We start from the raw sequence: 27,629 nt of genomic DNA, 5'->3' as shown, positions 1-27,629 counted from the left end.
GAGGTTTCAGAGATAAATGACAATGAAATAGATTTACAGGTCTTTTATCAAGAATATAGGATGTTCTTAGTCACACATGTGTGTGTGTGTCTGTGTCTGTGTGTGTTATGCACGTGTGCTGTATATATGGGCATTGTCATAGAAAATAATCTCAGACAAGAATTGCAGTAGACTTTGGTCTGTGAACAGCTATGCTCCGAAGGTTAAAAATTATAATTGATAAATCAACATATTTCTTAACCAAGCTCAAAATATAGTAGTTTCAATGAATGAATAAGACATTGGTTTATATGGAAACTTTAACTTGTACAGATTCTGCTTTCACAATTTATTACTTTTACAGTGCTTCAGATTGGCAGGCTTTAAATATCTTTCTCTGTTTATATTATGAAATGAGCCTGGGTTATGAAATATTGGATTAAAGGCCCCTGAAATTCTTCAATATGTTAAACGAATTTTGCAGCATTTCTTTTCTAAATTCTATAAGAATAATATCCAGGCTGTCTAGACTTGTTCTTTGGAGTCTATGGTTGTACTATAGCATAACGAATTAGAAAATGTTGGCACAAATACTCAGGTTGGGGTTTCTGCTGATTTACTGGAGAGTCTGCTCTGTAATCCTTAGGGTGTAGCCATCATATGAAAATGAAGGATACTGATGATAGTGTGGTCCTGAGGTGATACAGTGTGTGGCAATGGTTTAGAGATGCTTTAACGCCATTTAGGTAGTCATCTTTAAAGCCTCTTTATCTTTATAAACACATAAGAGGTACTTATTTTATCCAGAATATGAATCAGAAGGATAGTATTTTGATAATATTAATTTTCCCACTGTAGTTGTGGTGAGTCTTTCTGAACCTCTAATATATAAACTTGGTATTTCACTAATTGCTGCATTTTTTTTTTTTTTTGGTCAAGCTGAAAGCAGTACAATAAGCTTTCTCCTAATAAAATCATTCTAGAAAATCTCAGTAGCATCCCAGTTGTGCAACTACCAAGATCACTTGTTCTTTAAAATTATATTTCTTTCCAAATATTTTGAATTATTTGAAAAGTTTGTTTCTGTGGAGAGGGTCCTGCAGAGTTTCTTGTGTGATGTCTATCCGCTGTTCCCTGAAAAAAAATCACTAGATCACTTTCACCTGGCACAGTTATTATTTTATTAAGATTCTTTGAAAGTGATATCCCAAGAACCTGTCTCTACAACTGTCTGAGGTTCTTGTAGAACCTTATGGAGCTAGGCCATACAATTTAAAAACTGGGAAAAAAATCATTAATTTCAGCACTGATTCCTGCATATTGTGTAGTATATTCCTGCATATGTATTGTACAACCTTGTAGAGATTCATGCTTTTTAACAATGCTGGCAGGTGACAGTAGAGATGTCCTTAATCATAGAAACTGATAGTCGAAAAAGACTGTTTATGGACCACTTTATGGGTTCTTCTCTGGTATATTACATCTGAAAGCATTAGTAAAATTACATAGTTAAAAGTGAAAGAGGATGTTTCAAAAAGAAAGAGAATGTTTAAGAGTTTTTATAAAGTCACAGTTAATAACATTAACATTTATCATTAACATTTATTGCTTAAGATGATAAATTAATTAATTCCTTAATTCTCAGTCTCTCAATTATTGAGATCATTGAGAAAAATCTGATACCATGTTTAACAGGAGGTTTTCCTTATTCCAATTTCTGCTGTGCAATTTCAGAAATGCTATAAATACGTGGAATCAAGTAAAAAAATACTACTACAAGGCTAACTAAAGTAATCATTTCATCAAAAGAAAGTCTGTAAAACTGGAAAGAGAGCTTGGTAGTTTACTGCTTTTCTGCAAATTTGGTCTCCATTTCCTTTTTTTTCTTGGTCAGCATTGTATTTTTTCAGTTTTGGAAACTTCTGATATCAAGAGGCTATATATTCAGTGCAGATACCCCACCTTGTGTGTTACTACTCAGTGAGGTATTTTTTTCAACAAAAGCTGGAAGTGTACATACAGAACCCTTGTTCTAGAATGTCACTGGGGAAGATCTGTGAGATTCTCAGAGGAATTTTCAATGACTGAATTCACCACACTCTTCTCTTTCATAGCTGGGCTGTTCCTTGCTGTAGAACAGTTAATTTGAGTGAATGTCTGTGCAGCTGTTCATAGCCAGGTATTCACCTGATTTGAGCGTATTTTCCTTGCAGTTCTGTAGCCTGGTTCTCTCCACATTTGCTGTGGCATGACACAAACCCACACAAATGTTTCCTCAGATCTAATTAGCTCCTTTTAATAGTCTGACAGGGTTCTGTGAAAAGTAGCTTTTTTGTGAGAGTACCTTTTAAGACAGTGCTACAGAAGTAGTCCTCCTGTACAGTGTGACTTAGATTCACACACTCTTCAATGGATGAAAAACTGATTGAATGCCCAGGTCCAAAAAGTTGTGTTAAATGGATCTGAATCTAACTGGCAGCCTGAGAAGTCTTTTCCAACCATGGTGGTCATACCAATTTTTTTTTTTATTTTTTTTTTCCCCTCTTTATGTACTTTCCAGAGTACTTCTGCGATGCTCTAATGTATCTGTAAATTTTACTCTTTTCTCCTATTTCCTTCCCCATCTTTGTTCTTCCCCTTTTCCTTTCATAATTTTATCCTGGAAGACTTCCTTTTTTCCTGCAGTTTTAATATAAGCATAACATTATGCACATGTTCATATATGTACAGATAACTCAGTGCTGTTTTAGAGACAAATAAAGTCGAAAATAAAGTCTCTTCACTGGTAAGTGAAACAGCACTTGCTGCCAATACCTCACATAAAAATACTCAAAGAAACCTTTTCATTAGCAAAGACAAAAAATAGAAAAACACTAATTTACTGGAAATATTTTTATAGCAGGTTTTTAAGGATAAAGAAGAAAATCAACATTTGTGAAGCCAAATGTAAAATCAATCTCTTCCATAGTAAACTTCTCACACATGAGTAGCCAGTAGCAATTTATGCATTCTGTGCAAGACCTTTGAGGGCCTCCCTCTCTGTGGGCCCATGACAGGCAGATAGGTGGGGCTGGGAAGTACAGTCAATGGATCAGGAAAAGCTTTAACCAATTTAGAGACGTGTAAGCCAAGTGGTAGCAGCATGCTGAGTGCTTCTTGCAAACACACAGTCCCACCAAACCCAGTGCCAAAATTCCATGGCATTCAACATCAGCACAAAGCTTGCTCCAGAGTACTGGCTGTGTTCCCCCACCTGGCTTCTCTCAGCAGATCATACTTGACAGCAATAGTTCCAGGAAAAGATCTGTATGGACATCTCAGAAAGCCATATGTGTCCAGATTCATATAGCAAGACAATAACCTGAACTCAGCAAGGTGAGGACAGAGTTCCACACATCTATCTCTAATGGTTACTCCAAAAGACTTACCTCTTTTGTCTTTTATTTGTTAATTCTTTCTAATTTATTTCTCTGCTTCACCAAGTTTTAATTTGGATGGTAAAAGAGGAAGAGCAAAGCAATTTGAAAACACTTTTGGGGGACATGGGTGATGCATAGCCCAGGCTGAAAATGACTGTAAGCACTCTAACTCTCAAAGCACTCAAACTCTTGAGGGAGTCATACAATGAATCAAAAGGGGAATTTCTCCATATACATAGCAGATTTTGTAAGAAGGTGTCCAAATCAGGAAGTATTAGTGAGCTAAGGAAAATAAAAGAGAAGGTCCAGAAGCACTGGCAGAGAAACTTCCAGTAATTCTGGAAGCTGAAATAAAAAAGTTCCAACTTTACATTTATCTGAGACACACCTGAGTCTATAAAGTAAAATGACTTGAGAGTACTTCAAAAAACACCAGATAGCCATTATGTTCTAAGAAACAAAGTATTTATTATTTTCTGTTAAATGGGTTGTTAAAAATATATTCTAGAACTAGAAAAATTATATAATTTTTTAATATTTTTTTAAGTTTGAGGGGTTTTTCTTCTGCGATGCTTCTTTTGGAAAGGAATAAGCATTACAGATTATTCTTTACCAATTAAAAATGGTCAATAATTTTGTTAATTTGTTAAAGGATACTTTTCTGAGAGATGTAAGACACTTTTTAAAATATTGAAATGATTGTGAATTTTCCCAGCTGTACGTTTCCATCAGTTATAATATTTTCTCTTTAAAGACAGAGCATGCATAGATATACTTACAGAGTTATTCCTTTGTAACCATTTTGGTAGAAACCAAGTAAAATTAGAATGAAAGTACATAAGCTTTCCTCTGTTTCTGGGGAAATAGTAAGAGATTGAAGCCAGTGGGTTTTGACCAAGAATAAGTGCTAAAATTTTAATTTCAACATATTCTATAGCATGTATTTACATGGTTCATTTTTTTTTATTCCAATAACTCTGTCTCTGATACAATCTTAATTTATTTTATTTTCTCCCATCTTTGAGTGCACAGATGTGATGCAAACTCTTAGTATTATACTGTTGATTACTTGCATACTGCTGCGTGCTGGTAATAGCAAGTGCCCTGACTTGAGTCTTAGGAATTTAGACTGGTTCTCAGTGAAGAAATAAACAAATAGTATGAAAATGACAGAATGGAATTACATCTTCCCACCCTTCATTTCCAAACTAGACAGCATTTTAAACCAGAATTTGGCACCTTGTCCATTTGGTATATATTTGTGTTGTTTTGCCATGTGGACAATAGTTAGGATGTTCTGCAAAATAATGGGAGAAATGAAGAATATTGTTTATAACCACGAATATTAATGTAATATCTAATAATCTAATATCTAAGTATTATGTGCCTTTTTTTTTTTTTTTTTTTTTTTTTTTTTTTTCTGAATGAAAACTCTTTACTTCTGATGAACTGTATACAATCTTGGGTTTTGTTACTTAATCTGCTTATTCTTTCCTGCAGGGTGAGATTCAGCAGTTGTTGATTATAGCAGACCCCAGAGCTGCATATGACTATTGCGAGCATTATAGCCCAGATTGTGATTCCCCAGTCCCCAGTGCTGCTCAGGCTCAAGATCCTCAAGTTGATGAGGTGAGTACTCATCACATATTACTAGATTTATAGCACATTAGTGGTTTTACTGGATTTAAATTATCCAAGGAGCCTTTACAGCTAAATGGCATGCATTGTTCTAGGCATGATGGAGGAATATTTGAATAACCAGTGATCAGCAAAGTTAAACTATAATTCCTTAACAAAATATAGCAATATGAGTTTGTTTAGTTCTACATATTTGCTTTTCTTGTGTACATTTATTATTTCACTGATGCTGAGTACCATCAAGTGCCATATATGAAAGATATGGGAGCTATGAGTATACTGCAACTGTAAACTTCTGCTGTAAATGATATTATGAGCTGTATGTGATCTGACTGGTTATTGTTACTAATTGCTCAGATCACTATTAGAAATATACTGAATTATTATCAGATGCCTGCTTTGAGGCAATTTTGAGACAAGTTTTCCTAACTACATTATCCTTTCACTTCTTTTTACTGTTTATTCTACTGGCTGAAATTATTTCATCAAGTGACTAAGGTCTGTAGGGCCCAGAATTATTTCAGGGGGGACTCTCACACCCGTTGTATTAGATATATAGTTCAAGATGTGCCAAGTCATTATACGCGGGCCTCTGTCATTAGGCAGAGATCTTTACACTAAAATACAATGTTTGGAGTCTGGTCTCTTCTTAAGGACCCTGTTGGACTCTCTCTATCTCTTTGCCTGGCTATGTATGTCAGAACAGAGCAGGCTGAAAGAATATTTTTTATATTTTCTAGGAACAAAATAAAAGACTGTAAAATCATAATATTTGTTTTGTCATTGAATTTGAAAGAAATTTGAACTTTTTCTTGGAAGCTTCCCCAGGCTTTGCTGCTATGGGAATCAGTGATCTGATTGTTTTTGTTTCCTGTGTGAAGACCTGGAAAGTTTGCATAGGCTTGTGCTTTTCTACTTTGAAATAAGATTGAAGAGTAATCAATCTAATAAACTCATCTTTGTGGGAAAAAGTTGTTAAAATCCTTGGTCTCTTTCGTGAAGAGGAATATATCTAAATACTTAAAATGCTTTAAATAAGTTGGGACTTCTGCCATGTCCAAACTCATATTGACTCCAAAGCAGAAGACAACATGCCTTAGAGAGATTGGGAATATTTGTTTGCTCTGGCCATCTCTGATGGCAACGTTGACTCCTGTGCGTTAGTGTGAGGAACAAAAGCTTGGAGTCCAAAGAAATTAGCTGGGGTCAGAGTGTAGATTAAAAATCTTCTAAAGATGTAGAGGAATTAATGCTTATGCTTGATTATTAGCAGTTTCTAGGTGGATTATTAAAGTGTATTTCAATGCTTCTAAAGGGTGTAGAATAGGAATAAAATATACCAGGCATTACATAATGAATTATCAAATCTCCCGCTGTCAAATATTATGTTTATACTGCACCAAAGATGCGTAACATTTATTACAATAAAAATAATCCTCATCATAATTATAAAAGTTATGTGTACATAGCTGTATAGTTATGATACAGAATTCCCAGTTATGTACTGCGGATCTATTGAAAAAAGACTGTGAGCAACAAAGAAAAAAGGGGAACGATAAAATCAAACAATTGGCACTGTTCTCTTTGGGCATCTTGAGCAGAGATCAGGCAGTAGCCTAATGCAGCTGTCACTGGAGTCAGCGAGGGTTTTATCATTAAATTCAGCAGCCATGAAAAAATGGACTTGAGGTTAGTGGCTTTTAATGTGGTTTTCTAAGACGTGAAAACACATATAGTTTGTGGGAGGATGTAGAGAGAATAAAAAGTAAAATAAGTAAAATCAAATATCTTAATTTGTAATGAAACATTTAAAATTAATTTGAAAGAAATTTAAATGAGCTAAAAGATTAAAAAAAATTAAGAATTGCTGTTTCTGTTTGCTTCCATTTATTACTCTAAATGGTGATTGAGTTACTTTGCTTTCTGAACTAAGACACAATTTCCTCGTTGCTATCTGTGGGTTTATATGTGTAACTTTGTATGAATATTCTCAGTAAGGTCAATGGATCTCTTTAACATGTTATCCAATATTACTCTGAAATAATCAGCAATACTACCAGTATGATGACTTTGCAGTAGAATAAGTGACAGGCTGAATTGTCCAGAATGGAATTTTCTGCTAAATGCTAAAAAAGCAACAGTGAAAAGAATTTCGGGGGTACATGGTTTACCAGACTGGGATACTAATCAAGCTGAAAACCAACATTAAAAGATTACTTTTTAGCTAAATCGTGTTCCTGGTTTGGCGTCCCATGTTTGCTCAAACTCTTGTGATAGAGTGAGAACACTGGCCTAAAGCTAGGCAGGATTTTGTCTTTCAGTGTCAGCTTTAGTCTAAACCAGCAGAAGCTGAAAACATTAGTTGAACAGTAGCCTCTAAAATTTCACGTTATTAAAATAGGGACACAGTTTGTATAGTGAGAGTCAAAGTAAAACTGGCAAAAAACATGCAGTGCATGTTTTTAAACAAAGGAATAAGAATACAGATGTGATACTCTTCTCTGTATGAAGCTCTTTGAAACATATACTGGAACATTACATACCATCTTGGTGTTTAGTCACTAAACCAAACATTGCAAAAATGGAAATCAATCAAATTCGGGTTTGTCTCACGACCTGGAAGTTGCTTCAAAAAGCAACTGTTGCTTAAAAAAATTGCTTCAAAAACTTGCACTGAATATGTAGTTGCTTCTGGACGAAAAAGTGTATCTGATTTTAGAAAATGTTCAAATTTGAATACAGCAAGGGAAAATGAGTTCTTCCTAAACGGAAGCCATTACTTGATGAGCACAACTCTCAGTTCTCAGAAATTCCAACCAAAGAAAAGTAATTGAATTTGATTTACAAAAGCGAGGAGGGTGACAGATCTTTTATGGAACATATTGTATCCTGAAATACATTCATTAGGTGTTGCATGTTATTGTCTTATGTCAGAAGAGGATTAGAGAGTTCAGAATATTTGGTGCATTAAAATAGCTTTTGGATAAAGATAATTAAGTGGGGAACTTTAGAAAAGAACTAGAATAGTACATTAGCATGGTTTAAGTCTAGTGTAAAACTCATTTTATCAAGAAAAATCTTCCTATGGCCAGCAAAATTGTAGAGAAAGCAGAAAAAACGTAGGGGCAAAGAGCTGCAAATAAAGTGGTAGGAAGCAGGGAGAGGAAAGAACAAGAAGCATAAGTTCTTGTACTAGGTTGTTAAGTTTCCATTGCAGAATTCTACAGAACAAAGTCTGCTGATTAACAGACTGGTAATCTGTTAATATGGTATCTTCAGGAACCCTACAATGTAACTGAATGACTGGCACCAGTGGCTTCATAGAACTAATTTGTAGGATGAATTATCAGGGAGCTACTGGTGCTAGCCATTCAGATACATTATAGAGCTCATGAAAGTAGTGGCAAATTAGCCATTTGTCCTGACAATGTATTTGAGAGGAAATGGTGTTTTATTTTGTTGATGTTGTTTAGGTTTTTTGCTCTGTTCTGCTAGTTTTTTCAGAGTTGTTTTTTTAATTATTATTTATACTGAGCTTTAGGGTTAATTCACTAATAATTACATTTTTTCATGCTAAATATATAATTAGGTTTTAGGGGTCAAATGTGGGAATGAAGTTATATTCTGAAGTTGTCAGGATTACTTTTCCTAAGGGAGTTATGTACCTGTGCTTTACTTATAAATGCCTCGTGAATGGTCTGACCTCTATCTCGTTTTCAAAACCCTTTCTATTATAAATGGAAATGTGTTGAATTCAGCCCCAGTTCAGTCACATCTGCTTGGCTAGTGCCAGTTCAATCACATATGCTTCACAGAAATTAGAGCAGGGAAAGACGTAGCCAGTGTTCATTTTTCTTGATGTTGGGCAGTATGTTTTCTGGAGTATCGTAAGGTTTAGTTTTCTGTGAATCCAGCTAGCAGGTTTTCAAGTCTTCTCTTAGAAGATTCTTGTGCAAAAAATAAATCACACTTTAATTAAATGAACTTAGCAAAGGTGCAATGGCCCCCAAAATATATGGACCTGGAGGCCTCATGCATCTGTTCAGATTAGTATGGTGTCCTTTCAGGTGTCTGAGTGATCAGAAAGACTAGCTTTCTGAAGAATACAGGAAGATAGTTATTTGCCTACTTAATGTTTAATGTCCTGTTTAGAGATGTACTTAGCTAACTTGGCAGGTTTTAAAAATAGTGAACTTCCTATCTTTATTTTTCTTTGCATAGATATATAGACCTTTTTTAAAGCAATTAAATTAATAAATAACTTTAAGTGTCTTGTTCACCTTTTAACAGAGGCTGTCTTTGGAAGTTTTTGTTCTTAAGTCCTTTTATCTCCTTCTTTTAACACTTTTGTGAACACTATAAGGGCTATGAGGTTAGCAGAGGCTGTCTTTTTAACCTCTTAACTTTCTTTGATATCTACTGCCATTATTTATTTGTATTACTGCATGTGCTTTTTAAAACCCTTATTTACCTGGCATCCTTTACTTTCTTGCATTTTGTGAAATGTTAGTGGGACTCATCTTTGTCTCTTTAGCTAGATAGATGATTTAGCATAACCTGTAGGAACCTCTTCAGAATATTTAAGTTATTCCACAGTTGAAATAGGTCTTGCATGCTGCTGATCTTGTGCTTCAAAATTAATCTGATGAAGAAAACAGTTCATCTCTTTAATTGGAATTGCATGATGATCTGGTAGTGTAATATAATCACTCTGGTAAAGAAAGCATGAGGTCATAGTGGAAAGATTTTTCCCATAAAGAAACAGCAGGTTTTATTCTTCCTTTTATTTGTAAGAAAACAGACTTATGCAATAGTCATTACAAGAATGGCTGTTGAGTAACTATTGGTGGTCTTACAAGAGAAGAAATAAAAAATATTACATCTCATTTGAACTATGTTTTACCTGATGTTTCTTACCTGAAATCTTTCACCAAGTTCCAGCTATTGTCCAAGTTTTAGGTATAATTTTGGTTCAGTCTTTTTAATATTCATGTAAAATCACAGGGAAATTTAATACAGTTGTAAATATTTTGCTATTGCTCTGAACTCTTTGTCAATGTCAAATTGCTTGTCTCAGATCTGTAACTATTCCATTTCCTAGCAGTAATAGGGTTAGATGAACTTTTATAGACAGACTTCTTGAGTAGGACTGAAGTAAAAGTGCACAGCTGTTGTAGGTATATTTTGCACTTGACAAAGTCAGTACCTGTAGAAAGATCATCAGAATGATCCATAAGCTGGGTGTCCCTTTTAACCCCCATTCCAGCTTCTTGATTTTCTGTCTGCATTCCTGGCCAGTAGAATCTTCCTGTGTATATTGCTAACAAATCATGCCCACTTCAACTACTGCTGTTCATCTCTGCCTTGCTTACTGTCATTCCTTGCTTTGATTTTTTCCTAGAGTTGATATACTTTTCCATTTGCATTAATTAATTTTGAAATTCTACATGCTTTCTTCTATATTTTCAAGAGTCTTATTGTTTGCATTTCTTTCATTAGCAGTGCAACCATGACTTATTTCTATGAACTCCCCAACTGCTGTGAACTAATAGAAAAGCCTGAAATAGTGTGGGTTATACACTCAGAAACGGTGGCATCCAAAATGTGGAGGCACTTTTCTTAAGGTTTCTTGAGGCCTCAAGATGAGTGGGCCATATCTGTCTATGGTCATCTGATAGGCTTGTAGTTGTGTATCTGCAGAAAAAGAGGGGATATGTGCCACATTTCCAATCTTGATTGTTCACAGCAGGTGATTAAATCCCCATTATTCTCTCCATTAAATCTATTCCTGGTGTTTGTGAATTTAGTCCTCATTTAACTGGCCAGTCATTTCACCAGTCCTGTTGTCTCATCTTAAAAACGGGAAAGAGACTTACCAGCTTGAGATGATAAAATCATGCTGTGGAGTAAATCACATTTCTAAAGTACATTTTTACACGATCTAGGGGTGTAGAGATGCGTTCCTGCATCTGGAAAAATTGTGCCTCAAGAAATACACCTGGAAGATTTTGCATCTCTGCTGCACAAGTTGCAACAGGACCTGTGCAGTGCAGTACAAAACATATTCTCTCTATGGGCTGGTGTGAAAGACTAAGGTTTCTGGTCTTTCAGAAAGAAACATCTAGAAAGGAAGGATTGCTAATAGTAACATTTTTCTATATGTGGAGTTTAGGGCTACTACATATTTCCACTTGTTCCCTTTGTACCATGGGGACTACAAAGTCCTGCCAGTTAGAAACTTCTTGAATATGTTTTCAGCATGGTGGCCACATGTTCTAGCTTGTAGGTCCAAGAATTTCCCTACTACCCCTCTGTTACTGTGCTCTTAAAGTGAAAAGAAAAAATGTCCATGGAGATCTTCATTTGCTTCGCAGCAGTTTGATTCCAGCATGGAAACTGCCATTACCTGTTCCTCATCCATTTCTGTGCTTTTTTTCTCTGTGCCTGAATATCATTGTAGCCACTATGTTTAAGATAATACTTCGCCTATTTCAAGAAAAATTAAGTTTCTTTAATAGAAATAAATGAAGACCAATGCAGAGAAGTGTTTTGTGTGTGATTGTGCATGTTGCATTGATCTCTCCACATAGTCATGTGCTTTTGTATGAGTATTTTCTAGTTCTCATTCATGAATGTCTGGTTTCCCAAAGTATGCCTCTGGCGGATCTTAGCATAAATATCAATTTGTTCACCACTTTCTCTTTTAGTACTAACATACTTGGCACAGATATTTTTAATTTCTTTTTTTCCAGTCAACTTTTCTACGTGGTATATGGCCTCTGAAGACCTTTTTGTAACCCACTGTTGTAATTTTATTAGACACATAGTTGGCACAGTTCAGCACTGCCATTCAGCTACTTTGAGGGAAGCCATACTACTGAGATTTGAAAAACAGTTCTGAGTAACAGAGTTATGTTTTCACTGTTAATTGGTTCAAAATGAATACTGGAAGGAATTCTTCCAGTTTCAGAATAGGCATACAGTGCTTTCTAAAAAGGAATCTGTGTGTCTGGAAGTTCTTAAACTTCTAACAGCATATTTGACGTTAAATCCAGCAAATGAAGACATAATTGTTTCCAAAATGGTCCACCACTTATCTCTTAAAATACTGGATAATATTTTACATGGATAGTGTTTTATTTGTGCCAGTAAAAATACATATCAGAGTCTGATTCAGGTTATTTGGCTGACGAAGCATTTAAATGTAATAGTTGTCACTGATTATGTGGAATGACTGAATCTGAAGAGGTATATTCCTCTAAAGATTTTTCTTTTTATTGTAGACCAACCTAGTATGCATAGACTTCTTGACAGAAGATAAGCAAATCAGATTTTATGCATTTAGACACATTTTCAGGATTTCCAAAGAAGTACAACAGTTTCAGTGTTACTCACTAACAATTTCAACCCAACTGTTGTTATCCATGGGGTTATCTCTTTTCTTTGTGTCCTTTGTATGGCTGTTCATGGTCTCCTAGAAGCTTGTCACTTTGTTTTGTTTTCTGGATGTCAGTGGCATTCTTCATTAGAAACAAGTTGTATTGAGTTGCATTTCTAGAAATGAACAAGCCAGAAAATATTTTCTTATGCATTTGTACGTCTCTAGAAATGGATTATCACTGCCCATGATGCAGTGATGATTGGACAATACCCTTTACATGGAAAAGTTGTCTCATTGACTTCACTGGCATTAGGACTGAATCTTAATTTACTGATAATCATCAATAATCACATTACTCACAAGTTTTAAGTCTAAAATATTGCTGATTTTGAAAAAAATCAACTTATTTCTGTAACACCAGTTATAGCACTGACGAAATCTAACCATAACTTACAGTGCCAATATTCTTTACAGAGAGGATAGTCCCCACCAAAACTGATAAATTTTTTGTTATTTAAGAGCAGTTTGTTGTTTTCTTACAAATGTGTAACATAGTTTTAGGCAATTATCAAAAGCATGTTACATTCTTTCTTTATCAAAACTCATGACTAACCAAGTTATATTGGCATGGGTGTGGAAATAGTCAAAAGGACAATAAAATAAAAAGCACTCAACTTCTTAAAAAATCTGGATGTTCTTTTAAGAAAAGCTGGTGGTCATAGTAGGACTCTGAGGAGTCACAGAAGTGAAATAACAGAAACCCATGTAAAGGATTTTTAAGTGATTAAAGCCTTTCAGTTAGTCTCAGGCATCCTCAGGAAATCAGCTTCTTCATGTTTTCTGTACACTAAAAATTTAAGTACAAGAATTATACCAAAAGGCTTTGCCAGAGAAAACATTTAAACCAGTCATCTTGTTACATAGTAGAATATATTTTGGAATATAGATACCTCTTTTGATCTAATTTATAATTTCTTCTAAAATGTCAATCTCTCTCTGATGCTGGTGATCTTTATAACTTCTATGAATCCTCAGAGCCATTTGGAAGTGTAATGTTCTGGCCATAATTCCACTTTTCTTTGTCTCTGGGGATGTACAGAGAATTGGTAGCAGCCATAAAACTGATCTCATTACAGGATCAGCAAGTTCCTGTAGCTTCAGGCATGATAGGAGTGGAAAGAGTTTAAACCTGCCCTTCCTTCTCTGCTGTGACGATTAGTACTTGGTGCATGTAATATCTAGACTAGCATCTTCATGGCACAGCCAATATCACAGCTCAGGAGTTCCTGGCTCTCTAAGTCATGTTTGCAACATTGCACAGACCAATTCTAAATCCATTTTCTCTTGTAAGAGTCAGACAAATATTCATTTTATAGTAGTTATCATAAATATAGAGCTATGGAGGAATTTACAGCAGCTGAGGATCTGAACTTTAAATGAGATTATACCAGAGAAGCATTTGTTTAGGCAGTGTTTACCATGGATCTTCCCTAGTTTTGAGAACTCTCCGGCAAACAAGTGGAAGATAGCCATGGTTATTTGTGAGTTGTGGCTTCTTTCCTGTATTTAAATTATTTACACTATTCAAGTGAGATATTGGCATCTCTCCAATCTTCTGGTCACATGAAAAAATACAGGTAAGAGATTATAGGTAAAAGGACTCATTAATTGCAATTTAAAGATAAAATTATATAAGGTTTCAAAAAGTCAGTTGGTGCTCCCACTACTCAAAATTATAGTTGATTTTTTTGTGCAGTACTGTAAAAGAAAGAGGGTTTTCTGATGCTAGTACTTGCGTTTTTATTATTTTTATATTGTGTTTTGACTGAAATAAAAAATTATATTTTTTCCTAAAGATTAATAACTGTTACTGAGTTATTCATGCTACCTTATTTCTCTTAAGTTTTATTCCTACGTAAAGGTTAAGATGCTTTCCAGTATCGCTAATCTAGTTTGCTACCACTAACATGGGAATGCCTGATATTTTTCCATTTGCAATGTAGTACCCACCAGAAGATTTTATCGAATATGACTATGAGTATGGGGATGCAGATTATAAAGAAACTGATTCTATAACAGAGGGACCACCACTGTTTGAAGAGACAATAGCACAAACAGAGGTAACGGAATCTGATCTGTTTGTTGTGTGGTGTCCAGCTGTCTCCTACCACGTGGTTTGTCAGTTTGTGTCTTCTGAATATAAGCTTAATGATTTCCTTTCACTCATTTCTTCACTCTAGCTGTAACACTTGCTTCCAGTTGGAGATGAAAGGTCTCACAGCTGGCAGCATTCATCTCACATTTGGTTACCCTTCTTTCATCCATGTTTTCTCAGTTTTCATCTTATTTATGTTTTTTTCCATTCCATCTTTCATAACGTTTGCAGAAAAAGAAAGCCATGGTCAAAAAGAAGAAGAGGACAGTGGCTGCTAGCTCAAAGGACAAACCCCAAAAGGCCACAACAAAAAAATCTGAAAAATATGCAGCCAAGAAGAAGAAAAGTTATCAAGCAGCAACAAAAGACAAACTAGGGGTAAAGGTAGCCCAGAGGCAATCAAGATCTTTCCCAGGCCAAGACTGGAAGATCTCTGATAATAAGAAAAAATATACCTAACCCCACTAAATGAATACATCTGGCTAATACCGTAACCTGAATAAAAGTGATACTTCTTAAATTTTTCTTACAGGAGTTTTTTTCTTTTAATAATGCACCTTTTCCTTAATACTAGGAAAACGTTGTTGATGGATTTCAGGAGTATAGCATTGCTGAAAATTACTATGGCCCCCAGACAGAAGCTCCCTCCAGAACTACTGAAGCAAATGAGGTAATATTGGGACTCTTGAGAAAATAATAGGCAAAAAATACTTGCTTGTCAGGTGCCAGTGATTAAAAAAGCACAAACATCTTTTAAAAGAATGAATGTTCATCTTTGTAAATGTACAAATCTGTACTTAGCAGCAATTAATGCAATTTTATGCTTTCTCAGTAGAGATCTGATGAATCTTTAGACTGCTGAGTTCAATCTTCTGAAAATCATTCAGTGATATGTACTGTGTAAATGCAGGTTTGATGCATTCAGTGTGGATGTGACTGGAGCTGTGTCTAGTGTAAACCAGGTTAAATACTATACATAGTCCTCCTAAACTAAGAGGAAGTGAGTTCTCTGGTTTTTCCTGTGACTTTCAAGACACAGCATAAAATGCCTAACACAAGAATTGCTGCAACTACAGCAGCATATTAAAGTGGCGTCAGAAGCCATAATTCCCTTTTAATAGATCTTCAGCTAACAAAACCACCTTATTTCTTTTTCACTAAAGTCCTATGAAGCATTGTATTTTGAACTGTCAAAAAAGATGAAATTATTATTTTACTTTATGTTAGAAACTACATTTTTAGAAGGACATAAGGACAAACCTAAACATTATTTTGTCGAGATTACTACACCTAAAGCCAGTTTTGGTTAATATATCTGCATATTAATTAATACCAGTGTTAGAAAAATGATGGCTGGCTATAAGAAACATTGTTTTCATTTTTATTTTACACTTTCCTTTCAAAATGAAGAGATGTTGCTTGAAAAATGTACAAAACTGCACTTCCTCAGCCCTTGCAAACATTTGAAAAGAGAAAAAGAGTCCCTGTTTGTTTTTCTGTTTTCCTCATTTTTCTATTTTGAATTAAGATGTTTTACTCATTCATTACTGTAAATTATTATTCATGTTTACTTCTCACATGTTGATCAACGGAGGCATATTTAAATAATTCTATTTCTCAGGCAATTATAGGCCAATTATATAATAGTGCAGTTATGAGGTAAATCCAAAATGCTAAATGCTTTCCTTAGTGAGAGCAGCCTTGCATAAAGGCAAAATTTTCCTTAGAATTGGTTCAGATCTGCATTTACTCTTGCTGTAAGGCAAAAGTCATTGTCCTATAACTAACTGAATTAGGCAACTGTTAAATTTGAATCTGACCTTCTATTTTAATTCTAATATATTTCAATATCATGGCTAGATCAAGAAATGTTTAACTACTCTGGATGTTGATTAGCATCTTAATATATATTTTAAGATCATACTAGTTGCTAGATATGTCTTGTCTATCTGTTTCATATTAGCAAGGTCTGAACTTTGGTTTCTTTCAAAATTATTCTTTCAAGAGACCTCTGTAACAGAATAAAGCAATCCTCTTTTTTTCACAAATGGTTTTGTACATCTCAAATATAGCATTCTTTTAAACTGCTTTGGTGCTTGTAAGTTGGTTGCTTGGTTTTACAGTTTACATGCTTGAAGGTGAAAGCTTAGATTTCAGAAACTGAATTTGACTCAGACCAAAAGTATATAAATTATCATGACAGACATGAACCATGACTTTTTGAGTCATAACTGAACTGTCAAATCATTAACAAGAGAAAAGTTGAAACTTTTAAATAAAATAATAAAGAAGGTTGGGCTTAACATGATAAAATGGACTGAATTTATTCACTGCTCATGGCAGTGCACACATTCGTTCATGAGCGCTTGTAATTGCAAAACCAAGCAATAGGGAAATTCAGCTATATTTGACATTAAAGTAACATTACGCAAGCAGTACACGTAGCGTACTAGATATATTGAAATAAATGTTTTCAGAAATGAAAAAAAAAGTATAGGAAACCATTACCTCTTTGTACTACTTGTATAAAGATCTTTTAATTACTCTGAAAGGCTGAACTTCTATTCCTTCAGACTCTAATTAAAAGATCATATGCTGCAGTTCTACAGTTCTTTCCACTTTTGACAAGTGATCATGGTGGATCAGCATATGCTTACATTGCTTTACTAACAATAACTCACGTATTCCTCCTATTCCCAAATCTTTGCTACTGATATGAATAGCAAAATCCTGTTGAAGAACTATTTGCTGAAGAATACATAACTGGAGAGGATTATGATAAAAAAACTGAGGAAACTGAATATGGAAGCAGAGGAGTAGACTTCAGTGAATCTGATCTGCTGGTAGATGGAGATTTAGGCGAATATGATTTTTATGAATATAAAGAATATGAAGAGAAACCAACTGATTCCACTAATGAAGAGTTTGGTCCAGGTGTTCCTGCAGAGACTGATATCACAGAAACAAGCGTAAGTTGATTGAAGGCATAATGCAGATTAATTTAATTTAGTGGGTTGTTTATAGTTCTACAGTCTCAGAATGGTACAGAGCCTGATCCAGAGCTTGTTGTACATACTAGGTGTGTTCACTTTTTGATAAAGTTCATCTTTGTGTTTTAGTAATTCTGAACTTTTATTTTTATTACATTCAGGTGTTTGGTCTCTTTTGGTGAAGGGAGTAAGGGAGGGTTCAAAACAAGAGGGAAAGTAAAGAAGAGGTGGAATTCCAAAACTAAATGATGAAACAAACAGTTATAAAATTTTTTCTTAACTAGAGCTAAAGCTGGAGAGAATGTAAGTTCTAATGGAGGTGCAAGTACAGTAATTAATGAAGGATGAAATGTATAGAAGTGTCTAGAATCCTGTGGCTTCTGTTAGCTTCCAAGGACAAAATTCATGAGTGGGAATGAGAAGGTCTGAAGCCTTTCATGAAAATAAACGTAGTCAATGGTGACAGATTTATGCCTTTGCAGGAGTGATTTAACAGCTCAGTATGTATAAAGATAGGATGACATGATGGATCCTCTGAATCATGGACTTTTTTGTGTGTGTTTCATAGTTCTCTCTTTTCCTCTGACTTAATCACAGGCTTAACAGCAAGGCTTTAATTTTCCTTCAGTTGTGCCAAGATCCTCATTTACCAGTTTATTGGATTGTAGAATCAGCAAAGAAAACTAATATGACTAAGACTGGAAGCAAAATTAATTCCCACTTGGATTTTTGATCAGGAAGGCCCTGAAAGTGGGAAAGGAGAATTTTGTTTGCTGTATTTTCTCATTATTATCTTTATTTTCTCCTTACAGTCTTCAAACTTCAGTTTACAAAGGATCAAAGAAATAAAAGCAAATGCTATGAGGTTGCTTTTCTCTGCCAGCCTTGAAACCCATACTTCTGTATTTCATTTATCACTCCTTTCTAAACCCAATTTGGGGTCTTTGTATTTTTTAATGATCCTTATCTATGCAATTGGATACAAGCTTACTTCTTCCCTTCTAGCACAGATGGGGACACTAGCAGAGTGATTCAAAAAAGGTCAGATTATCTGCAAAGCAAATAAGGCTTTAAGGCAACCATAAGGTGCCCATAAGGCACCGTTTGTGCCCGTATTAAGTGAATGACTGTGTAGACTGCATCCCCTGAGTTTAAAATGCCTTGCTAAAAAGCTGAAGGAGTCAGGCAACTTGCTCTTTGTTATGACTCTCATCTGCTGAACCAAATATATCATTTTCCTGTGAATGTATTTGGAACAAGTTCTACCTCTGATAAAAAATGGCAAGATGAAAATTGCTCAGCACCTGGAAACTTTCAAAAAGGGTGCAATATTTCCAAAGATGGAGACCTGAGTAATTTTTTACAAACAATTTTCACTAATATAATGAAACAAATACCTTTTTGGTACTACATTTTTATGAACTACTGCATTGCTACTAGTAAGATCTGTGCCTTTATAAATCAATACTAAAATGCACAAACCATGAAGCTATATATGTTTTTCCTTTCCATAATATTTCATATTGAAATTTCATATGAAATACTGTAACATCATCCTTAATATTTTCAGATCCCAAGCTATTTTAGTGTAAATGTGGAATCACTCTTCTGAAATGAAAAAAGCATTTCTAATCTTCATCTAATCAGAGCTGAATTTATTTTCCAGTTTTCAGTGTTAGAATCAAGAGAGGCACTTCTGGAGAAAAACACATAACTCTCGGTTTGAAATTTGAATCTATGTTCTGTCACTTGCACGTGTTATTGACCTATTGTTTTTGGTACTAATGTTATTTTAATCCTGATCTCAAAACTCCCCACAGAGCTGATCCTAAAAGAATTTTGCAGTTGATGTTGATTCACATAGTTAGCAGGCATAACTGGCTAATCACAAAATATTATTTAATGTTTACAATGCCACTTAATTCCTTTCCCATTTATGCCACGAAGTCAAATCCTGGGACTAATTTACATGTGGATGTCTAATGAATGAAATTAGGATCTTGAAGGATATTGTCCATATGGGACCAGGGGATCTATCTCAGAAACTAACTCAGAAAGCCATGAAGAATCACTGTTAATTGCCAAGAATGTCTGCTAAAATATGATAAGAAACAACTCTGTGACTTGCACATCGAAGTTTTAGATTCTTAGTCCAAAATCCTAATGCAAAGTATGCGATGCATCTCATTGGAAGTATACAAATGGACAATATCCAATAATCTTAAAAGTATTCATGCAGATTTTGCATTTTCAGTTGCTCATGTACTAAATATTTTGATTGATATGGCTTGAGCCTGTGATGTGGTTTTTATACCACAGAACAATTCCAGCCTTAGCTTTCAGTTACAGTTTGATGCAGTTCTTTGTTGTACCATGTCCTTAGGTCTTCTATTTTTGGCACTGTTTTTGCTGGTTAGGTGGCTGGACATGGTGCTTATGGAGAGAAAGGCCAAAAAGGAGAACCAGCTGTGATTGAACCTGTAAGTATAGATGTGGGTGAGGGGTTTTTTTAGCACTATATAACATATGTACATTGTTGAGGCATCACTATCTTTGTTGTTCATGGTAGGCAACAGTGACCTTATCCATGATCTCTGAAACAATCACTTGCAGTGTGAACCATGTAAAATTGATAAAAGGACCTTCAGCCTTCTCTTTTGGTTACACAAAGGACTATACACATATTCCTTAGAACAATAAACAGGAGAATCTTTTTGTGCAGAGGAAAACAGAGCATAGGTCTTCAGACAAATTTAGTAACTACAGCTTGGACGGACCTACAGTGGTAGCTTCCAGCTTAGGCACAGGTAACACTGAAGCTATGAGTTTTTACAAGGGTACAAAAGTACCTCTGAGAGGTTAAATAAATGCTTGAATGTATAAACTTTGCTGGTGAAATTAAATTGCTAACCCTTAATTAAATACTTTCTTTGTTACAACTTTGTCATAAGCTCAGTAATGAATCAGCAGCTTACTGAATTTTTGTCATATTGAAATAGTTGTGGGGCTATACTTCTGCCACTGTAAGTGGCCTTTACAGTAGGACAAAGTTTACGATAGCATCATGCTTGACAGCTATAAACTAAAATGTAACTGAATTTAAAAGGCATAGATTATAAAAAAATAATAATTTTATAAAATGTAACAGGTCTAGTTATGCCAGTGTGGTTTACTTTTCTAGAATTTTCAAGGACTGATTTCAGAAATGTTTTTGACCCAAACAGAAATTAAAGTTTAATCTAGTTTTTGTTTCATAGGAAATTAGTTACAGAAGTATCAATGGAAAGATAAGTTTAAGTTGAAGCCTGATAAAATACTATGATGTGACATTTTTACCTAAATATGAAAGGTATGGATTCTGTCATCTAAAAGATCCCTTTTAATTCTATATTCCTATTCTAATTTTAGCACTAAGTAACCGATCAAAGTACTACAATAGTGAACAAGTTACAAGTTGAGATTTTGACCTCTCAGTTGTAACTTGTGAAGAAGCTCAGAGTATGTTAGCTCATAAAAACATGGCTTTTTTAAAGCATTGTGAGGTACATTTAGTTTACATTCATAATACTGAAGAGGTATCCATTGCTGTTCTCCAACATTGTTGGAGTTCTCTACAGCTAGCTTCAAGCTTGCTTGTCCAGTCCTCCTTGTGCTTGAGAAGCCAAGTACAAGTGATAGTTATGTATCCATAGGTCTCACCATGACCTGGAATTTGCACTAGCATCTGCACTCAAAAAAAAAGGAACTAAGAAGTGACCCACAACATAGAAATAGCCAGAGCTATTCACATCAAATTCTTTATCAGCATAAAAAAAACAAAAATATTTTTAATAAAGATAATAATATGAGATCCCTCCAACTTAGGAGTGTTTCTCCCCTTTAAAGCCATACAGCAATTCAGATTACACTTCTAGTAAATGTGAAGAGGAGATCCCCTGAATAGTTAAATGAAACACTAAGAAATATTAACTCCAGTAGTTCAGCTGAAAAGGAGTTTTATATTTTTCTCCAAGGCACAATGAGTTCAGTACCTTTTTTCATCCCTCTCTAGGGTATGCTCATTGAAGGACCACCGGGACCAAGAGGCCCTGCCGTAAGTAGATTAAGCACAATTTCTTTTTATTACCTTTGATTTATCCACTGTGCTTTCCTATTCATGAGTTAACACAATTAATATTGGCCATATCATAGTTCCCAAGTGGTATAGTGGGATTAGTAGTATTAGAAGGGAGTAAAAAAGGCTTATCTCCAGCATTTTCAGTGACAGCATGGTACAACCTGAATGCACATGAAAATCAAAATTTTGAAAGTTGACTGTAAATCTTTCTAAGAAAAAAAAAGTGTGCTGCCTCATAAATCATTCTATCCAAATACATGTTCAACATGACTTTCCTTAGAAAAAATCATTCAAAAATGCTGCAAGCTGTAATTCAGCATAAAAATGTAATTCTTTTCCATAGGGTCTTACAGGTCCCCCAGGTCTACAAGGTCCTGTTGGTCCTCCAGGTGACCCTGGTGAAAGGGTAAGTCAGTATATAGATTGTTTTGGGTATTCATTGTATGTCTTGCATTGATTCTTCTAAGAGTAAATGAATTACATCCTGATCTGAAAAATATACATATAAGAAAACTCGGTGAAATTGAGGTTGATACTTTAAAAAGAGGAAAAAAAAAAGTTCCTATTTGTCCATATTTATCTATTTTTTATGTGTCTTATTTTAAAATATAATAAAGCAATAGGTACAATAATTTCATATGGATTTGAATGAGCTTTTTAAAAATCAGTACATGTAAGCACATACGTGTGGAGATGTGAGACAAGCTCTGCAGAATCGAAATACACATGGAAATACTGAAAGTGATGGATAACATTTGGATGATCTAGGCAGAAGTTACTTGCCATATCAAATAGCAGAGTGCATGAGCACCCTATCCAGTCATTAATATAATAAAAATTTAAGCTATTACTTAAGCCTGACATGTTTGTACATGCCTTTTCTTACTGCCACAAGTACACAATTTTAAAACAGCCTAAATATATATATTTGAGGAAAAAATGCTACAGAAAGCATTAGCTTACTGATGAGTGTAGCATTTTCATTCTGTGTTTATGTATAGAAGTTTCTGAGAAGATGCTGTTGCTTCACTGAATAATGGGATAGTTTTAAAATCCCAGCAATGCTTCACAGTAAGTCAGCACGCACACTTTTTTTTGTATTTCTTCCCTGTAGATCAACTCAACGACATATTTTGGAATTTAAACATATAAAATGGGAATTGTAAAACATTATAGTGGAATAACTCCTGGTAATACTATTTTTTAACTAACTCCTTACAAAATTAATCAGAAGGAAATCCTTGTTTAAACACATAATTCGCCTGTCATAGAACAGAATTAATGTTTTGTATAAATTGTAAAAACCTGGCACAAATAAATAACTGTAGAAATGGGTTACCAAACTCATGAGAATATAAATTTCTTCAACCAGATTCTTCTGCCAGGTTCTATCCTGATGCAACAATAAGTCTTACTTTAAATTTTTAACATTGGTTCACAGATTTTTTTTTTTACTTAAACAGCAGTGTATACGAGTAAAGGCTTTAGCTCTTGCAGCAGCTATTCTGACAATTTTCATCTTCAGAAAAAAATTTAGAAAAGGAGCATTCTGAGAAAATCGCCAGACAAGAAAAGCACATTGTTTCATTTTAAAAAGCCTTCAGTTATACCTAGGATAATTGAGAATGTTGTCTGAGCATGTAACTACAGAAGATAAACCTACCACTTTTTGTAGTTGCTTATGATGCTTCAGCTTTTTAATGAAATTATTATATAATTGTAATCCTAATAATAAATATTACACAATTGAGAAATTAATAAATATACCATTTTGCAGAGGATCATAAGTTTTACTTACTGTAGAGATTAATTTCTCTCACATAAAATGGTGCAATGGAAGAAGATAGTGAAAAATGATCTAATCTTCAGTTTAATTTTCAATAACCTGATATTCATCTTCAAATCAAATCTTCCAGTGCTAATCTTTACAAAATCTCATTATCATATGGCATAAAGTCACTGCTGGTCAGAGTGAAGGTTCTTTAGGTGCTTTTCAAGTTTATTTAATGATTTTAACCTTCACTCAAAATTGTCTGAGTGGCTGCTTTAACAAATAGTTTTAAATGGTTCTTTTTAACAATTACAATTTTTTCCCCATATTTTACATCTGATTAATTCTCCAAGATCCACCTGTAGTGTGTTATTCTTAGAGAATTATTTTTTTGTTTCAAAAGCTTTTTTTTTTTTTTTTAATAGCCCAGACGCAGTAACAGACCATTGATCTTAATTCTTGAAGAAAGGAAAAAATACCAACATTTTTTGGATCAGCTTTCCCTTTGTTTTGCTTTTTTTCAGCTACTGAGCAGCAGAAAGAACCAGTTAAGACAGTTTGACACTTGCTGGTCTGTCATTGCAACCCTGCAGAGAGTCAGTGGGGTGAATGAGTACTTTCTTTGGCAGACATGCAGCAGGCAAATTAGCACACCTGATGCACATCCTTCCTGGCTTTGACAGCTTCAGCTGGTAAAAATAAAGAATGCAAACTACTGGAAGAAAAAGTGCAATTATAAATTGTAACTGTTGTCACAACAACAATATTTATTCCAGCTTACACAAGTTTAGCTCTTCTTAAATTGTAAGAGAGAATTAGATCTCATAAAAATACATTTCAAGCCACAGCTGCAGGACTTAGATAGTCTTTGAAGCTTAAACCTATTCAGAAGATTTAAAGATTAATCATAGTTAGTTCTTTATATCAAATAAAGGGAACACTGAAACACAGTGCAAATCTCTACTCAACCCAACCTATGAAATAATGAGCAGAGCCTCTGTAATTAGGTACTCCATACGACATTTTAAAATATAATTTGTAAGTAAGATAGAGAATAGCTTTCTTGTCTTCCCCAAACTCAGTTCTTTAATTACCTCACTAATAAAGAATAAAATTCCCAAACTGCTTGCAAAGAGACTATTAAACTTACAAGTGTGTCATTATGAATATAAGCGTGTGTGTGAGTGACCCAAAGGCTTTCTCTTACAAAACTGTCTTTTTTTTCTCACCCCTTTTTCTCTCATCTCTTTGTTCTCTTAGGGTCCACCTGGTCGCCCTGGTCTCCCTGGTGCTGATGGGTTAGCAGGTCCCCCTGGTACCATGTTAATGCTGCCTGTAAGTTATATAAAGATTACAGGGTAGCCAGACTCTAAAAAGATGTGTGCTTCAAGACATGTATTGGTGTTTTGGTTTTTGATCTGTTTTTGTCTTTGGAATGAGAAATGATGTATAATTTCTCATATGGTGTATGCATGGTACCATATTATCCTCAAACAAAGCATGCTTTAGCTCCTGCATAGCTGACAGATTGGAACCTACATGAATGTTTTACACTCACTGAAATGCTTCTTGTACTTTCAACAGTAACTATTATTTTCTAGTGTGTGTCCTAAACAAGGAGTTTGCTTTTGCACAAAAAGCATGTACTTGCATGGCAAGTGTGCTTTGAGGTCTCCTTGACACAAAGAATTTTACACATTCCATGCTTAAAACTTGGCTTCAGTGTGTTCTTTGAAGATTCAGTGCATCCTTTCAATAGAAACACATGCACATAGCCAGCTCTGCTCCCACTGGAGTGAAAGCAAAACACCATCTGGTTTAGCAAGTGGAAGAACAAGCCCAAAGCTGTTCAGGTATCTTGGAACTTTGTGGTATGAAAAGTACTAAATCAATGCAATCCCTTATTCTTAAGTGTGTGTGTGTGTGTGCATATGTGTGTTTGTGTGTGTGTGTACATGTGTATGACAAAGCTCTGGTGAGTGCTACCACCCCAAGAATTGATTAACCAACTGCAAATGAAGGGGCAGTATTTTTGGTAAGTAAAGCAAAATAAACAGTCTTGGAGTTGAGGCTTCTGCAGTTCTGATACTTACTACCTCCTTTAGAGGTAGTAAGTGTGGACTAATACTTAACCAATCATCCCTTTTGGAAAATCTCACTAGCTTTCTTTTAAATGATAAGGGTCCTCACCTCAAGTGATCTACCAAGACATACATTCAAAACACCAAGTAGCATGTGGGAGACCCCTTTTGTGGGATTTGTGACTCTTCATCATCATACATAGTGCTTAAATTCATCAAAATGGGTTCACCTTTTCAGTGCTTGCCAGACAATGAATTTAGGCAGTTTTGCTTAGAAAAATATATTTAAAATACGATTGATTCCACATTATGTGTATCCCTACAAACCACCGGGACTTCTTCCAAATGATAGAAGGCTTGGTAGTTCTAATTTTATAAAAAGTCAGGTGCTTATTCATGAGAGCTTAAAGCAATAAGTTTTCCATCCCTTTCAAAAAAAATCCTTCCATTATGATAATAATATGACTGCAGGAGAAAGACCTGAGTTACAGCATCAAGTCTGGATGTACGCAGACTGAACAAACTGTTGTGAGCAGTGAAAATTCCTGGCTAATATTCCTGGATATTAGTATCCAGTGTGCCTATGCCATTCCTTTCAGAAAGCTGTTCCTCTTCTTGCAGCTCAGTGCCTTGACAACATTGCAAAGCTTCTGCTAGAAGTTTCATGAGCAGTAACAGTCCAGAACTGCAGCAATGAGGACTTAAATTTTACTCTGTAATATGTTTTGAAACTGTCAGAAATTAAAAAAATGTTTCATTTTAGATACCAAACATTTTTCAAATTCAAGTCTGAATTTAATTTTTTTATCGCTACCAATGTACAGAGAATTAATTCATTAATACATATTTTTAATGAGGTTTTGCAAATAATCAGTATGTTTCTGACTCTTTTAAAACAAGCAAACAAAAGCACAACCAAAGTCCTATGAAATCAAGAAAACGGTTGCTCGTTAGGAATTACCTGCACTTCAGTTTTAACCAATTACTAATAACTGAATATTCATGCTGAATCCAGTGGCCTCAGTTCAGCAGTCTTCTAAAGTTATTTGAATGAACTAAAGACTAAACTAAACCCAGAGTCTTTGTAGTGTTTACACTGTTGCAGTGAGTAACAAGTATGGCTTTAATTTGGTAAATTCTGAATGCTTTTCTTATTTTGATACTTGCAGTTCCGCTTTGGTGGAGACGGTGAGAAAGGCCCAACAATCTCAGCTCAGGAAGCTCAAGCACAAGCTATTCTTCAGCAGGCTAGGGTGAGCAAAAGGAGCCTACAAACAAAACTGCTCCAAAAATCTTCACTTGGTATCACAAAAGATGTGAAGAACTTGAAGGATCATCTTGTCACAGTAGTTTTATTGACAATTGAGTCAATGATGGGGCTATTTGCTAATGTATTATGAAATTGTATTAATATAGAATTTGTATGCTGGCTGGCAGCTTTTTTTTTTTTTTTTTTAATATCTGTTGTTTTGTTTTGTTTGTTTTCTCAGATTGCTATGAGAGGTCCACCTGGACCCATGGGACTCACTGGAAGACCAGGTCCTGTGGTATGTAAGCTAAACAGAGGCACAGGTTAAAGAACACAGTAACACAAATCCATGGATCTCATTCTGGGCCTTCCCTACACCTCTGTATTTGTACTGACATTGTTTGAAAAGAAACTGACACAGTTAAAGGCAGACCTGAAAACTAAATCAGTTTTTATTGTAGATTTTGGGGTGTGTGGATAGAACACACTGGTAGACTTTAAAAACTAACATATAGTTTTACATAAATAATTACATATGTCTCTACATACAGTCATTTAAGTAATCATATTTACAACATTTCTTGTGGTGAATATGCAACTCTACAGGAGATACTAAAGCAAGAGTTTGCAGAATGACCTCAGCTCACTATTCAGGCCAAATCTGGAAAACTCTTAAGAGGCTTTCCTGTAAGCAAACCTATATAGATTTGTAAAAGAATTGTACTTTTTTACTGCAGTCTTTAATTTGGCTTAATTGCTAATACTGAATGATCTGGAAAATGACTTTGTGGATGTTGAAAAGCTTAAAATTTTTGTGAAGTCTATGCATGGAACACAACAGTTTTTCTG

General features: G+C 34.8%; 1 protein-coding gene across 4 annotated transcripts in view; it reads left to right on the top strand.

Annotated features, from left to right (window-relative positions):
• COL11A1 (collagen type XI alpha 1 chain) overlaps positions 1 to 27,629 on the top strand; it is a 136,432-nt gene that overhangs the window by 27,377 nt on the left and 81,426 nt on the right. For 2 of the 4 annotated variants that reach the window (XR_011727150.1, XM_071750959.1), the window contains exons 5-15: positions 4,899 to 5,027; positions 14,421 to 14,537; positions 14,804 to 14,950; positions 15,147 to 15,242; positions 17,296 to 17,541; positions 19,980 to 20,042; positions 21,614 to 21,655; positions 22,023 to 22,085; positions 24,711 to 24,785; positions 26,701 to 26,784; positions 27,022 to 27,078. Coding sequence is in view for 3 of the 4 variants with exons in the window: in XM_071750959.1 (XP_071607060.1) it covers positions 4,899 to 5,027; positions 14,421 to 14,537; positions 14,804 to 14,950; positions 15,147 to 15,242; positions 17,296 to 17,541; positions 19,980 to 20,042; positions 21,614 to 21,655; positions 22,023 to 22,085; positions 24,711 to 24,785; positions 26,701 to 26,784; positions 27,022 to 27,078 (1,119 nt within the window). In the remaining variant the exon portion in view is untranslated. The remainder of the gene's footprint in view (positions 1 to 4,898; positions 5,028 to 14,420; positions 14,538 to 14,803; positions 14,951 to 15,146; positions 15,243 to 17,295; positions 17,542 to 19,979; positions 20,043 to 21,613; positions 21,656 to 22,022; positions 22,086 to 24,710; positions 24,786 to 26,700; positions 26,785 to 27,021; positions 27,079 to 27,629) is intronic. The other 2 variants (XM_071750960.1, XM_071750961.1) reach the window with 2 other exon arrangements.

This window comes from Heliangelus exortis, chromosome 8 (assembly GCF_036169615.1).
Source record: "Heliangelus exortis chromosome 8, bHelExo1.hap1, whole genome shotgun sequence".
Taxonomy (NCBI): Eukaryota; Metazoa; Chordata; class Aves; order Apodiformes; family Trochilidae; genus Heliangelus; species Heliangelus exortis.
The sequence above is the reverse complement of the archived record's forward strand: the minus strand, read 5'-3'. Positions and strand labels throughout refer to the sequence as shown.